Source organism: Zeus faber (assembly GCF_960531495.2).
Source record: "Zeus faber genome assembly, chromosome: 9".
NCBI classification, from domain to species: domain Eukaryota; kingdom Metazoa; phylum Chordata; class Actinopteri; order Zeiformes; family Zeidae; genus Zeus; species Zeus faber.
This window is the reverse complement of record NC_137197.1, coordinates 9164961-9181791: the sequence shown is the minus strand read 5'-3', so window position 1 is coordinate 9181791 and position 16831 is coordinate 9164961. Positions and strand designations below refer to the sequence as shown.

At 45.8% G+C, this 16831-nt stretch overlaps 1 protein-coding gene across 1 annotated transcript in view; it reads right to left on the bottom strand.

Annotated features, from left to right (window-relative positions):
* Positions 1–8028: 8028 nt before the first annotated feature.
* The window catches only part of veph1 (ventricular zone expressed PH domain-containing 1), a gene marked incomplete at its 5' end in the record, with an annotated part of 76589 nt that continues 67786 nt past the window's right edge, over positions 8029–16831 (bottom strand). The window contains 3 exons of the mRNA XM_080006575.1: positions 8029–8235; positions 8635–8688; positions 13268–13404. Coding sequence (XP_079862701.1) covers positions 8053–8235; positions 8635–8688; positions 13268–13404 — 374 coding nt within the window. The 3' untranslated portion in view covers positions 8029–8052. The remainder of the gene's footprint in view (positions 8236–8634; positions 8689–13267; positions 13405–16831) is intronic.

Genomic DNA, 16831 nt, shown 5'->3' with positions numbered 1-16831 from the left:
CGCACGTGCACGTGTTGCGGTCGCCCGAGAGGCTCTGTTTAGTGTTACCACCAGGTTTTAGAGCTCCGTGAAAGGTTCCGGTGCCTGAAAATGCTGCCGATGGATGTGTGTGTCTGTGTGTGTGTGTGATAGATATCTCTGCTCTACATATTTGTTATGATATACAGTGGGGCAAAAAAGTATTTAGTCAGCCACCAATTGTGCAAGTTTTCCCACTTAAAAAGATGAGAGAGGCCTGTTATTTTCATCATAGGTATATCTCAACTATGAGAGACAAAATGAGAAAGAAAAATCCAGATAATCACATTGTCTGATTTTTAAAATAATTTATTTGCAAATTATGGTGTAAAATAAGTATTTGGTCAATAACAAAAGTTAATCTCAATACTTTGTTATTTACCCTTTGTTTGCAATGACAGAGGTCAAACGTTTTCTGTAAGTCTTCACAAGGTTTTCACACACTGTTGCTGGTATTTTGGCCCATTCCTCCATGCAGATCTCCTCTAGAGCAGTGATGTTTTGGGGCTGTCGCTGGGCAACATGGACTTTCAACTCCATCCAAAGATTTTCTATGGGGTTGAGATCTGGAGACTCCAGGACCTTGAAATGCTTCTTACGAAGCCACTCCTTCGTTGGCCGGGCGGTGTGTTTGGGATCATTGTCATGCTGAAAGACCCAGCCACGTTTCATCTTCAATGCCCTTGCTGATGGAAGGAGGTTTTCACTCAAAATCTCACGATACATGGCCCCATTCATTCTTTCCTTTACATGGATCAGTCGTCCTGGTCCCTTTGCAGAAAAACAGCCCCAAAGCATGATGTTTCCACCCCCATGCTTCACAGTAGGTATGGTGTTCTTTGGCTGCAACTCAGCTTTCTTTCTCCTCCAAACACGACAAGTTGAGTTTTTACCAAAAAGTTCTATTTTGGTTTCATCTGACCATATGACATTCTCCCAATCCTCTTCTGGATCATCCAAATGCTCTCTAGCAAACTTCAGACGGGTCTGGACATGTACTGGCTTAAGCAGGGGGACACGTCTGGCACTGCAGGATTTGAGTCCCTGGCGGCGTAGTGTGTTACTGATGGTAGCCTTTGTTACTTTGGTCCCAGCTCTCTGCAGGTCATTCACTAGGTCCCCCCGTGTGGTTCTGGGATGTTTGCTCACCGCTCTTGTGATCATTTTGACCCCACGGGGTGAGATCTTGTGTGGAGCCCCAGATCGAGGGAGATTATCAGTGGTCTTGTATGTCTTCCATTTTCTAATAATTACTCCCACAGTTGATTTCTTCACAACAAGCTGCTTACCTATTGCAGATTCAGTCTTCCCAGCCTGGTGCAGGTCTACAATTTTGTTTCTGGTGTCCTTTGACAGCTCTTTGGTCTTGGCCATAGTGGAGTTTGGAGTGTGACTGTTTGAGGTTGTGGACAGGTGTCTTTTATACTGACAACGAGTTCAAACAGGTGCCATTAATACAGGTAATGAGTGGAGGACAGAGGAGCCTCTTAAAGAAAAAGTTACAGGTCTGTGAAAGCCAGAAATCTTGCTTGTTTGTAGGTGACCAAATACTTATTTTACCGAGGAATTTACCAATTAATTCATTAAAAATCCTACAATGTGATTTCCTGGATTCTTTCCCCCCATTCTGTCTCTCATAGTCGAAGTGTACATATGATGAAAATTACAGGCCTCTCTCATCTTTTTAAGTGGGAGAACTTGCACAATTGGTGGCTGACTAAATACTTTTTTGCCCCACTGTATCTGTTATTCATTCATATATGCATCTCCTACGTTTACATTTGATCCCTTCCCCCGTGTGAATGGCACGTGGAATATTTTGTGTCAGTGCTCAAATTGGACTGTCTTTTAGTAAATACAGTAATTGTGTCGTTTTTCATAATGTGTTTTTTCATAAAACTGAAGAAAGCAGCCGCTGTATACACGACACAAAGTCTGTAAAAGCGGTAATCAGTGCCATTATCATGTTAAAATAATCCCATATCTAATACTTTATTCGACCGGCTTAGACTGCATCAAGAAACAGCCGTTCAATATCACATTTACATTTACATTTACATTTAGTTATTTAGCAAACGCTTTTATCCAAAGCGACTTACAAGGGAGAATAACATTCAAGCTACATTGCGACAGAGATTGGTGTAACAACAACATTCGTGTAACAAAAAATACTGCAAGGTGGTGCTAAGTGATTGTAGGTTAGGACAGGAGGTACTCACTGAAGAGCTGGGTCTTCAAGTGCTTCTTAAAGACAGAGAGGGAGGTCCCCGCTCTGGTCATTTTTGGCAGCTCGTTCCACCAACGTGGAACTACAAATGAGAATAGCCTGGATTGCCGTGGCTGTACGGCCGGCAGAGCCAGGCGACGCTCATTTCACGAGCGCAGCACCCGGGGGGCAACATGTGCTCTTACAAGAGCATTTAAGTAGGCGGGAGCATTCCCAACAATCACTCTGTAGGCCAGCATAAGAGACTTGAACTTGATGCGGGCGGCTACAGGTAACCAGTGGAGCTCGATGAGCAGCGGAGTGACATGTGCCCTCTTTGGCTGGTTGAACACCAGTCGCGCCGCCGCAATATATTTATATTATGCATGTGCTCCACTATACCCTGTTTGCATCGATGGTGGCGAGGTCCGCCTTCCCCGGCGGGAATTCTGCCACGTGTGATGTCGTAGGACCCACGTAGAAAACAGAGAGAAATAATGACACCCAGACGCCGCTCCTCGATTTGATAAATATTTATTTAAGAAAACAAAAGGAAGGACCGGGAGGCAGCGTCAGACATGCAAAAGGTGTTAAAAGCGAATATACAAATCACACTTTATCGCCAACGTTTCACTGGTAAATATATATACACCTTCCATTTTGCTGTCGTTTTCATCATTGAAGGCGATGTCACACATCGGGAGGAAGACGTCGCGTGGCAGTTCCCTCAACCATGGCAACCAGGCATCAACCATGTGTGAAAAATAAATATCGACCTCATATCAAAAATCAAAAGATTAAATCGACCGCTACCAAAAAAAAAGAAAAGAAAAACTCCTAAAATTCCCGTAAGGCTACCCCCTCTGTGCTAAAAATATTGAAATATTTATTATTGAGGAAGGTTAATAATTTTGTCAACTAGCTTTAGAGACGCACACTCACTTTGATTGTTGAAATACAATATATATACGACGATGTAACACAGTTCCACCGACGGTGTCGGCATCCACACCTGGAGAAGTTTGTCACCTCATTGTGCTTTAAAGAAGACAGGAGTGACGCAGGCAGACAGGCAGACGGACGAGCAGACGGACAGACAGACGGATAGAAAGATAGACAGACAGACAGATAGATAGATATAGATAGATAGATAGATAGATAGATAGATAGATAGATAGATAGATAGATAGATAGATAGATAGATAGATAGATAGATAGATAGATAGATAGATAGACAGATAGATAGATAGATAGATAGATAGATAGATAGATAGATAGACAGATAGATAGATAGATAGATAGATAGATAGATAGATAGATAGATATAGATAGATAGATAGATAGATAGATAGATAGATAGATAAATAGACAGACAGAGAGACAGATAGACAGACAGACAGACAGACCAAACTAAGGAAAGAAACAATTTCCACACCAGCGGTATAAGACGTGGACGTGTCACATTAACCATCGTCTACTGACGCCCACATCATGATGAGGAAAACAACCAAACCACCCACAAGAGCAAGTGCCCAGTCTGGCCTCAAAGTGTGGCCCCCGGAGGTTTCCTTGGAAAGTAGGACGTGGGGCGAGAACCTCCGTGCGGTTACCGTTCGGGAGGTCTCCACATCCCGAGGGACCGGACGCTGAGGTCAGAGAGCAGGGAACCAGCGCTGCCGAGTCGGCCGCAGTGGATCTACAACCGCCCTCGCTATATTCACCCAGATCGCTGCCAGATGGGTTCGGCTTTGACATAACGGGAGGCACTGAAATAATATTCCACAAATGAGTAATGGCTGAAACGCCCCCACTCCTCCCCACCGGTCTAGGTTTCATCCACCACAACCACCCCCACGCCTCCTGCCTGGCCTCCTGCATGGCTTCCTGCATGGCCTCCTGCATGACGTCATGCATCCCTTCCTGCATGGCCTCCTGCATGGCCTCCTGCATCGCGTCATGCATCCCTACCTGCATAGCTTCCTGCATTGCGTCCGGCATCGATTCCCGCATCGCCTCCCGCATTGCGTCATGCATCCCTACCTGCATCACCTCCCGCATCGCCTCCCGCATCGCCTCCCGCATCGCCTCCCGCATCGCGTCCTGCATCGTTTCTTTTTCTGGTTCAAATTTGAACCGAAAATGGCGGTGGCCGCCTCCTTTATTGGAACGTTTACCAAGGCGGGGCCAAGAATGGAGAATAATCTCACAAGTGCAATGGAATAACTCCACGGTACATATTCGTAAAAAACCCCCCACTCGTGCACCGTCGGTTGATCTTTTTTTTTTTGCTTTTTAAAAATACGCAGCTGGTGGTGGGGGTGGGTGGGGGGGGGTTTGAATGAGTAGCGTGATATAAATTAAATTACGCAGGTTAGATCGCTGTTTCCTGCGGCGGAAGAAGGATGGCCGAACGCAGAACCAGAGAGAAACCCGACCCCATGAGAAAGGCTCCGTTACGGCTGCGGTTCAGAGCCGCGCTCGGCTGGCCCGGGGCGAATGAACTCGGGATATCTGCGGAGGAAAACACACAACCGGGGGGGGAGGTTGATCTCCATTTGCGAGCGTCAGTTTTGGAGAGTGTTCTATCGTATTAAGCGCAACCCCCCCCCCCCCCCCCCCAGGCGGGGGAGCTATCCAGGATGTTCGACTGAACGCGCCTCGCTTCACCAGACGACCGCGGCGAGCGTTTTTAAAGCGGCGGCGGGCAAATCGCGGCTCGCCTGTTTTGGCCTTGTTCGGCCGACCCCGGACGTCCGTTAAAGGGGAGGTTTAGCCGTTGGCCGGGTCTTATTAAAATGTTGGTTCCCGTCGCTTATAACTCTTCATATTGGGAAACTTACCACTCTGCTGCAGGTTCTCATCGTGCTTAAATGCAGCCCCAATGGGACTTAAGCCTAAACAAAAACAAGCCAGGATTTTCAGGCTTTAATTGGCTTTGTGCGAGGAACAGTTCTAAATGATGGGAAACCAACCACGTGAACAAGACCTGGATCGCTAAACGGCAAACCTGTCCTTTAAGTTGGCAAAGCAGGGCGGAAATAAAGCCTCCCTCGCCGCGCGCGGAGATTCCAACCGCAACCATCTGATGTATGGACTCCCGAGCTTCAGCGGAGACGCCCTGACGACGACGACGACGACGACGACGACGCGGCGCCGAACGCGCTCTAAAGGCTGAGGTGGCGGCTCGGCAAGTGGGTCAGATATAAATGCGGTTTCACGGTTCTAATATGATTGTTTTTACCGCGGGCGCTGCTTATGTAAGTAGAGACAGGAAACCAGAGGAGAGAGGCGAGGAATGAGGAGGGGGGATTAGATGAAGTGGAAGAGGCGTCCTGCGGAGACGAGATAAGGAGCGAGCGGTCGGCCGAGGGCAGAAGCGATCGCAGCGGAGGAGGAGGAGGAGGAGGAGGAGGAGGAGGAGGAGGAGGAGGAGGAGGACGAGGATGAGGAGGACGAGGAGGAGAATGAGTATGAGGAGGACGAGGATGAGGAGGAGGAGGAGGAGGAGGAGGAGGAGGAGGAGGAGGAGGAGGACGAGGAGGAGGGAGGGAGAGGAAACGGAGCGCCGATCCAAGCTGGAATCGAGTTGGATTTGACTCTGATCGGGGAAACCGGAGCTGATCTTCACATTCTCCGGGGCCGATATCACGGTGTAAGACAAAACCCCCGAGTTCCCTGCTCCGATTTGAGGGAGCGTAAGAGGGAGAAACGTCCCCCCCCCCCCGCCCCCCCCCCGCCGCGACCCCCCGGCTCCAGAAACACGACCCTTCTCTAAAAAGCCTTAAATCAATTCTCCGTCTCGCAGGCCGCGAGGAAACCACCGATTAAACTGGATCCGCTTTCTTAGCCATGTGCGGTTTCGGAGGCTGCCGTCGAGCGACAGTGCGGCGGTCGGAGCTCGTCATAACAGGGTTTCAGACGGTTCTTGTTTAAAAAAGAAAAAAAAAAAAAAAAAAGGACCATAAATAGACCCACTTCTACACTTTGATCAAGACGCACTTTACTTCGCGCTGACGTCGAAGTAAAGTGCGTTCGGCTTTGTAGGACGGAGGGAACGGTGATCTGGAGTGTTGTTGTTGTTGTTGTTGTTGTTGTTTTCATTGTGTTTGTTTTCCATGTATCTGGGCAGCGTAAACAAATATGTCTCTCAAAGACATCAACCTGATTTTCCTCGCAGGATGAAGAAAGTTGAGCCAGAGAAAATCAGAGATTGGTCGGCGCACACACACACACACACACACACACACACACACACAAACACACACACTCTTTCTTATCCATGGCACTATTTTCTATGAGAGAGGGAAAACATGGTGACTGGCTGAAGAACAATCTTGGAAAAAACCTTTCCTACCGCCCCACCCCCACCCATCGCCCCCCAACCCCCTACGACTTTTAATAACACTGGGGTCTACAAATATCCATACTTCATGCCACTAAAGCAATATGTCCTGTCACACGCACACACACACACACACACACACACTACTGTGCCTCCTCATCTGCGGTCCATTTGCTTTCCTCTTCATCTTTCCCAGAATGCCCCGGGAGTTACTGCACACAGTTATTATTGCCACACGGTGAAAGTCTGCATGAGGTCCGTGCCTCTATTGTATCGTTATTGCTGAAATGATGAAATGAACACACCGCAACCAAAAACACAAAGAAAGACCTCCTCCTCCTCCCCTGCGGGTCAAGGGTCGACGCGAGGTTCCCGTCCTCGTTGGACGCGTTCGGTCCTGGAGTCGCCGTTTGTATCCTCTGCCCCGAGCTGAAATGCTTTGGAGGTGTTTTTGCCGGGCAGGCGAAGGTGCGCACACACCGCTCAGCACACAGTAACTGTACGGCGGCGCCGAATAACCGGCCGGGTCTGAACGTGGAAGCACGACCTGTACACACATTTAAAAGTCCGACATCAGTCCGCGGTGCCGCAGCGTGCTGTGTGTTGACGCGGTTCAATCTCATATTGCTGCTTCACCATCCCTGTAAAATACTGCATAAGAGGTCGCGCGGATGAGAGAAAGTCGCTCACTGTGCAAAAATCCTGCAGGTTATTGCTAAGGAATCAGTTGTAAAGTAGGCTCTGAAGGGTGCGTGTTTGTAAGCTCGGTTCCTTGGAGGACGCAGAGGAACCTTTCAGGGTTGATCCCTCCCGGAGGCCGAGGGAGAAATGGGCTTCATGCTGTTGTCAGAATGGTGGCGTTGCTTCCTAGCGTTCATTGGACTCCACCTGCTACTGTCCTATCCACCTCATTAGGACGGTGATCCTCTTCTTCTAAACATCACTACAGTAACAGTTACATTTACAGTAACAGTAACATTTACAGTAAGTTATCGTTAGTTGCATTGACAGTAACAGTTATATTTACAGTAATATTTACAGTAACAGTTACATGTATAGTAACAGTTACAGTTACAGTAACTTCCCTCTGCTCCTCCTGTTTCTATTATTTAAAGACTCTGCTGAAGGCTTTTCTGAGGATGACTGCGATGTTCAACGACTACTCAACTTGTAATGATGATATGTGGGGTGTGTGTGTGTGTGTATGTGTGTGTGTGGGTGTGTGTGTGTGTGTGTGTGTGTACAAGCTCCAGGCTTGGGTCTTTTTCCATGTTCACAAATCATCTTCTAAAGCGGCAGCGTTCTCTTCATGTCCTTCTTGGCTTCCCTCGATTTGGACATTGTCTCGGTTATTCTCAATGGGTTAAACAGGCAGTGTGTGTGTGTGTCTGTGTGTGTGTATGTGTGTGTGTGTGTGTGTGCGCGCACGCGCATAGTGTTTGAAGGTGTGGGTGTCGCCGGGAGTCCCTGGGTACCGGTGTAGTTCTCACAGGTAGGTGGTGGCCTCCCGGTTCTCCCGCTCCCGGGCCTGCGCCACGGCCACGTTGATGCACTGCAGCCACTCCTCGGCGCGCTTCTCGTCCTGCGCCTTCAGCACGTACGTCTTGCTGTCGGTGAAGATCTCGAAGGCCCGCGGGAGGCCCCGCTCCCGCCGCTTTCTGGCGACCACCTCCACGGGAAAATGAACCCCGACAGCGTTAGATATGGAATAGATCTCATAAAAATCACTACGATGGACGTGGAGGACGTCCAGTGCTGGACCGAGTTGTGGGCCTCACCATCGAGGAATGCGATGGGTCTCGTTGAATTACCGCACGGGTAACATCCAACATCCAAGCTAACATCCAAGCATCATGATATCATTCATATAATGATACAGAGAACTGGATAATATATACACAGCCAACGAGTTTGATTGATTGATTGATTGATTGTCTTCTATCTCGGGAATTTCCCAATTATAATACCGGGACTGAGCCAAACCACTGGACGTTGTGTATAAAATATGCCTGTAAACAATAGGTCTGTTTCAATTTGTGCAATGTTTACTTTTTGGATATTGCCTTACCTTGACGCTCTGCACCTTGCTGAGCTCGATGGGAATGTCATCCAACTCATCTTTCTGTTGGAAGAAAGAAAGAAACTGAAATAACATACCAAAACAAAATTTCTCCAGCTCACAGCTACGATGTTAAATCTATACGACTCCGCGGCTCTGTGGGATACTCCATTCCGATTGGTCAATAGCTGCGATCAGCGGACAGTTATTTCTGAGTAATGAAAAAAAAAAAACACCTCCGCCCGGTTTCTTGGCGCGGCGAATAATTTGCTGTGCTGTTGCAGTTTTATTACTTGTTACCAGTTATAGCATCAATATCCCGTTCTCAAAGTCTTCTCTTGTACTTAGTAAGTAGCCGTGTAATCGGCGGGATCATTTGCAGACGTTGGGTCATTATCCCTGACTTACTTTATTTACTTATCACCAATGTCACTGATATGGTTGCAGGACAAATCTATAATCCCCAAAAAACAAAACAAACCACGCATTACACAGCCATTGGAGGAAAGGCCTCTAATCCGATGGTCACACCTGACCCTCGACCTCAGAATCACCGCTGAGACGCTGCCATGTTTTGATATTATTACGAGTCAACATCATGAGAATATAAATACGATGATCTCATGGCCTCCGTGAGCTTCAAGTGACGGTGTGCAATTGCTTCATAATACTGAGCCCTCAGGCAGAAGGGCAGCGAGCGTGCACGTACACACACTGTGGAAGTGACATTTAAGCTTTGCGCGATGATGCAAGCCGGCACATTACTGTTGAAGCACGGCCATGTTTTGGTGTAAGGGGATTAGGATGATGAACGCGGAGCCACCCGGGGGGGGAGGGTTCGGGTCAGAGAGAGTTCTGATGAATTTTAAACTGATCAATGAGCAACGAGGGCCCATGAACGGTCTGATTCTTATTTCCCTAGAGCAACCAACGGGCCTTGGACCGGTGCCGGGCGGTGGGGGATTGGGCAGGGATGCCCTTCAGGGGCGCCGTCAAGGGGTGGCTGAGCCACCTTCAAAAGTTTAGAAGAAAATAAAAACAAATCGGAACCGATGTCCGCTCCGCTGAGCATCCCCGTTCCCTGTCTCTCGAAACAATGCAAATAAAAAACAGTGTTTTTACTGGAGATATATTTACTTTCCCCTGACTTCCGTGAACACTTTGGGCGTCGTGGTCCGGTCCGCGCTTATAGAAAGGTCGGGAACCCCCTGCTCTAGAGCAACATTTTAGGGCCGTTTCGCGACACGTTCGTTTTACCAGGTTGTTACGGTGCTAAAATGATATGAAATAGAAATAAAAAGCTTCACACTCCTTCAGTAAATCTCGTCATTCTCAGCTGTGTCAAACAGCACATGAAGGTCATGGAAGCCTTCGCCGTCCATCCCATTTCCTCCAAACTGGGATCCAAAATAAAGGGTTTCGCCGACAAACCCCTAACCCCGCGTGACGATCGTGAGCTTGTTTTATGGTTTTGGGTGTCATTTGTCGCTTTCAGATGCTGAGAATGATTCCATATCACACGCAATGAGACAATTACATTTGTTTTCACTTTTCAACAAAGTGCTAACTGTTAAGAAAACTCTTACTGCCTTTCCACTTCTCCAAGGGAGGAAATGAAACCCTAGAACCCCCGAAGCTCATCACGTATGCTTTCTACCCCACAAGGTGGCCGGAAACTTTAACGGTGTGTGTGTGTGTGTGTGTGTGTGTGTGTGTGTGTGTGTGCGTGTGGCGCTTGTTCCACATCCTTCTGCACCAGAAGGTCATAACGGCATCACGACTGCATGCTGCTGGCCGCCGCTGACTTACTGCACTCGGCCACATCCTCTCAATCGTGTGTGTGTGTGGGTGTGTGTGTGTGTGTGTGTTGAAAGGCGCTGGGCCGCAGTGGCCGCGCACACGTGTTCCCCGTTGGCGGCGGCCGCGTAGCCCGAAGCGCCGCTCCCCACAGTGCTTGCACTGCCCCCGCTCTACTCACAATATGACGGAGAACCCGACTCCCTCCATCATGTGGAGCGGCCAAAACGTCATGAATATACCAAAAGAGCCGGTTCAAAAAAAAAAAACTCTCATTGCAATCAAAAGCTGGCGCTGTCCTGCCTGTGAAAGGAATAATGACCATGACAAAATCAGATTGGAGAAATTGGATAAGTCTTGGCAAGTTTGGAAAATCAAATTTATGAATATCAACATCAGAGTATTGCAATTGCACAATTGTAGCAACAGGTTATACCTTTAAATCGATGTATAGTACCAGTTTTTGCAGGTGATAGTAGACCGCCATTTCAATAACTTGCGAATGAAATGTGTCATTATTATTAGAAGTTGTCATTATTATTGTTATGACAACTGTAGGCGAACTCATCTCTTCAGCCCTTCCACTGCAGTTGCTATGTACGTCACCTGAATTTAATTGTTGGGCCTGAAATTTAATTGTTTTGATATACTCTTTCTTTCTTCCTTCCAACACATGCGCGATGGGGGGGGGGGGGGACTTGCCAAAACAGTTCTGGCCTGGAGGTAGCTTGGCAACGCACATTGTCTGGTCCCAATTAGGGAGAAACCTTCAGTTTATTTTTTTTTTTATTTTTTTTATTTTTTAAAGGCGAAGAAGTTTGGGTTCGACAATTATCCCCCCTATAGGAAGGGAAGCGTTCTTTCCAGCAAAGGGAATTGTCAGGCCGCAAACAGGCGGAAACATCCACCAGGCAGAAACAGGCTTCTCCTCGCTCCGTCAGCATGCGTTGGTGGTGATAAATGTGAGTGTGATAACTCAAAAGTTCCCCTACATATCGGAAAAGTGGACCCTAGGATTGGTTACGCAAACTGAAACAAATATTGCCCATTCCAAGCTAAAGAGTCAGAAAAAAAAAAAAAAAGTATATTACTGATTCTGGCGGAAGGTTCTGATATCATTACCACTCTCCCTTACCATCGTGGATCTTTGTGGGGAAGGAACTGTGTGACTCAAAAGGGGAAAATTTGATGTTTTCCAACACTGGCCGCCGAGCAAAGTAGTTATATTGATAGATGGATGAACGGAGTTTTTTGGAATTGAATAAATAGTGTTTTGCACAATTTTAATAGTGTTAAATTGATATCAGTCAATGTGCCGCTTGCTCAATGTGCTGTGAGGTTTATACTGCTGGTGCTGCAGGAAGCTTGGACGCGGTGCTACACGTCCACAGCGTCTTATGTCATGAACATTAAAGCCACTATACATGGAAATAACTTGCCGTGTGACTGAGGGTTTCTGCTCACAATAAGTCAGGGGATTCATAATGATTTTCTATAATGAGTTTGGGCATCAGGAGTGTTTCTTCTTAAGTACATTCCCTTGAGTAGAGGTGAGAGGCGTTACTGTATTATCTTTGCTTCCATGCAGACACGCGGGTACGTTTCACATTTCGGGTGTCCTGTGCTCACGATTTGCTTTGTTTTTCCGCGTAGGGAAAATGCCGCAGCCTTGGTATCTAACACAAACAGGCCAGCTACCTATAGATGACGCTCACGGAAAAGGATAAAGGGGGCAGGAAAAAAACCCTGACAAAACCCTCCCAAATCTGCTGCTGTTCCAAGGGGGGGGGGGGTTCCGGTACCATCTGGCGGAGAACACAAAGGCTATTGTTGGAGAAGAAAGACCTGAGGTCTACTGTAATTCAGCTTTTCAACCATTTAAAATACCCTCCTCCATCCTGATATGCCGCGGTGGTGGAGGAATCAACAACAGGAGCGGTCCGAAATACTCTGAGGCATCTCTCTCCAGGATTTTATTATAGAAACACGGGACAGAAAAGCCTCCTTCTGGCTGTGAAATTACAATCATAATAAAGCGACTGTCTCCAGGGTTTTCAAACGAGAGATTAAGGCTGCACGCAGTCAGGGACAAATATAGGACCAAAAGCGTGGACTTAGGGACACAAATATAGGGATGGTAGAACCTCCAAAACATGTCTAATTTCGTCTCCGAGGTAAACGGGAATTCAGATGCTGAACTCCACTCATTTTCCATGACGACTGGACAATAAATGCATGTTCCTCCGATGATATTTCTCTCTGTTATAACACTGTCGATTCCGGGAGCTAAAATGAAGACAAATACGAATTTAAAGATATGTATTCCTGAAACAAGAACAGTGGGGAATGACCCCTCTCCAGCCAACAATCACCGATCCCTTTGTGTTCAGTACTTCATAATATATACTGTGTCGTACCTGGACTTTAAAGTGGGGTTGATCATTCATATGACACTGCAGCGTCAGGCTTTGGCCTAGCGTGTCCTCCCCGGCTCCAAATTGGAACCAAAAGTTATTATCAGATTCACTGACCTGGAGCTTATCACGTCTCCCTACTGTTTCAGAGAATCCCCCAGAGAAGTGAAGACATTTATGGGATGGTACAGGAAAAAGGATGTTGGGTAGAGACACGTCTTGTCCAAAAATGACTGTACTGTATGCCTGTCTGTCTGTCGGTGGAGCTTTGCCTCTGTTAGTCTCTGTATTCAAGTACAAGTGTGTGTGTGTGTGTGTGTGTGTGTGTGTGCAGTCGTACAATCAGGCGTGTGAGTAACCATGAGGGTGTTGGGAGTACGCGCGCTGAGGCTTAATCTCTCCATCCACCCGGTTTGAAAGCGGATACGTACTGATTTGCCTTTCCGGAAAAGGAGCTGGTTCCCCGCAAGCGTGAAGTAGCGGGTTTTCCAGCGCTTGATGAACTTCCAGCGAACCTGCTTCTCCTTCAGGCGGCCCTCCATCAGAGGCTGCCCCTCCTGGTTCACCACTGCGGCGACGCAGGGAGAGGAAGAACAGGAGAAAGAGAGAGAGAGAGCGAGAGAAAAAGCAATATTTTCAAGTTCAAAGTTGTATTTGTCAATGTGCAATGTTAAAGCCAGTGTCTTTTTTACCGGTCATATTACTACTCTTCATGCAGCATTACCAACCATGCAGATAAATAGTGCAGATAAAAGTGAAACAAGTTAAAGAGACTAAACAACCAGAGAGAAGTGACTCCAATAAAGTGAAAAAAATATATGTATATAAATGTAAGAATTAATGACAGAAAAATTAGACAACTTAGGAAAAAAAAATGGAAATCTAAGCAAGTAAATTCTGCTTTATCTGTTTACATTATTTCCTTTTTGACAGACAGATAGATAGATAGATAGATAGATAGATAGATAGATAGATAGATAGATAGATAGATAGATAGATAGATAGATAGATAGATAGATAGACAGATAGATAGATAGATAGATAGATAGACAGATAGATAGATAGATAGATAGATAGATAGATAGATAGATAGACAGATAGATAGATAGATAGACAGATAGATAGATAGATAGATAGATAGATAGACAGATAGATAGATAGATAGACAGATAGATAGATAGATAGATAGACAGATAGATAGATAGATAGATAGATAGATAGATAGATAGATAGACAGATAGATAGATAGATAGATAGACAGATAGATAGATAGATAGATAGATAGATAGATAGATAGATAGATAGATAGATAGATAGATAGATAGATAGATAGATAGATAGATAGATAGATAGATAGATAGACAGATAGGCAGATAGATAGATAGATAGATAGATAGACAGATAGACAGATAGATAGATAGATAGATAGATAGATAGATAGATAGATAGATAGATAGATAGATAGATAGATAGACAGATAGACAGATGGACAGACAGACAAATAGATTGATAAAAAGATAAAGTGTTCAGATTTTTATCATAAAAAAGGCCTTTACCATCTCAGTAGGATTGGAAACGGAAGACGAACACACACACACACACACACACACACACACACACACACACACACACACACACACACACACACACACACACACACACACACACACACACACACACACACACACACACACACACACACACAACCACACACACACAGACACACACAGACACACAGACACACACACACACACACACACACTAACAAACAAACACAGAGGACAGGACAGAAGCAGCGTAGAAGTATTTCTGTGTCTGTGATTATTTGTGTGTGTGTGTGTGTGTGTGTGTGTGTGTGTGTGTGTGTGTGTGTGTGTGTGTACACGTCTCGGACCCCGGGCGAATCTCACCGGCGGGCCCTCGTCCTCTGCCAGTAAAGCAGGAACAGGCCGATGCCTCGACCGGAGCAGAGTAGAGCACAGTCGCTCTTTGTCTCCACGGCGATGAGCAAAGCAGCGTTACGGCTGTGATTACTTTCAGATCTGAGCGGGGGGAGGCATCGTAATGATTCACAGGGCTCTGCCACTAACCTTGCACAGGGGAAAATGGAGGTTCCACGCAGCGAGTGATGAATGTATTTTCATTTTTGTTACACATTTTATTGTGCACAAAAAAGAAAAAACACAATTTCCTCCAACAAGTGAATGTAATGCAAATTGAGGGTGGCCAGCAGCACGGCTGAAAGAGAACTTGCAACACGCAGCCATCCATCCTGTCTCACCAAGAAATATGTCAAAACAACCCGTCACATTTCGGGGGTGCTGTGACGGCTGTTTCGCCAGGTCTTTTGAGGTCACGCTACCTTTTGAAAGTGTAGAACAGCGCGGACGGGGGATTGAAACGAGAGATGAAGTGAAGAAAGTAATCGAAGCAGGTCAATTCTGCTTTATCTGTTTACATTACATTTTTTATTTACACTTTTGACAGATAGTTAGACAGACATAGATAGATACTGTAGATAGATAGATAGATAGATAGATAGATAGATAGATAGATAGATAGATAGATGGACAGACAAAGAGACACAGATAGATAGATAGATAGATAGATAGATAGATAGATAGATAGATAGATAGATAGATAGATAGATAGATAGATAGATAGATAGATAGATAGATAGATAGATAGACAGATACGTAGATAGATAGATAGATAGATAGATAGATAGATAGATAGACAGATAGATAGATACGTAGATAGATAGATAGATAGATAGATAGATAGATAGATAGATAGATAGAGAGACAGATAGATAAATAGATAGATGATAGATAGATAGAGATAGATAGATATATAGATAGATAGATAGATAGATAGATAGATAGATAGATAGATAGATAGATAGATAGATAGATAGATAGATAGATAGATAGATAGATAGATAGATAGATAGATAGATAGATAGATAGACAGACAGATAGACAGACAGATAGATAGATAGATAGATAGATAGATAGATAGATACGTAGATAGATAGATAGATAGATAGGTAGATAGACAGACAGACAGACAGACAGACAGACAGATAGATAGACAGACAGACAGACAGACAGACAGACAGACAGACAGACAGACAGACAGACAGACAGACAGACAGACAGACAGACAGACAGACAGACAGGTAGATAGATAGATAGATAGATAGATAGATAGATAGATAGATAGATAGATAGATAGATAGATAGATAGATAGATAGATAGATAGATAGATAGATAGATAGATAGATAGATAGATAGGCTTTGACCAAATCCTTTGTTCCTTTGCTCCGGGCAAATTCCGGAAAAGGACACGTAACAGGGAGCTCCGCATTGCAAAGATGGCAGAGCTCCTTCTCTCTGAATGTGAACTGTGAACACGTTGACATCCGAGACTCTGGTCCAGTGCACATTCAGAATCGTCCGCATCCACGTGTCGGTCAGCGATCTGGACCTTTTGGTTTCCTTCCCTTCCGCCTCCTTCCATTGTGATTCTTTGTTTCCTCCTGGGGAGTCCTGGCTTTGGCCGTTTTGTCTGTTGTTTCCCATCAATACCATCAAATAACGCGCGTCGGCAATGAAGAATGGGAAACATCTGGGGGAACACACTTGTTTGTCGTCTGCTTGTCGAAATAGGCAGCGAACCAGGCTCCACACACTTGAGCGATTATTCCCAACGCACGGCGCTTTGCCAGGGAAATCAGAGCAAAGTTTAGAATCTGGCCACTGAGATGGAAGTCGTCTTGGGGCATAAATGATTGTACGTGTCATGGCCGCTTTGCACTGAACTAGGAAAAAAACCCAAAAACAAACAAACCAAAAAAAAACCAAAAAACACAGAATTTGACAGATCTGTCGCTCCGGCACCTTAATCAAGCCTAAGTAAATCCGGGCTACGGATGCTTTCCTTCGTCGCTGCACATTCGTTTTTCGCCGAATCGGCACGTTTCCAGAAGACG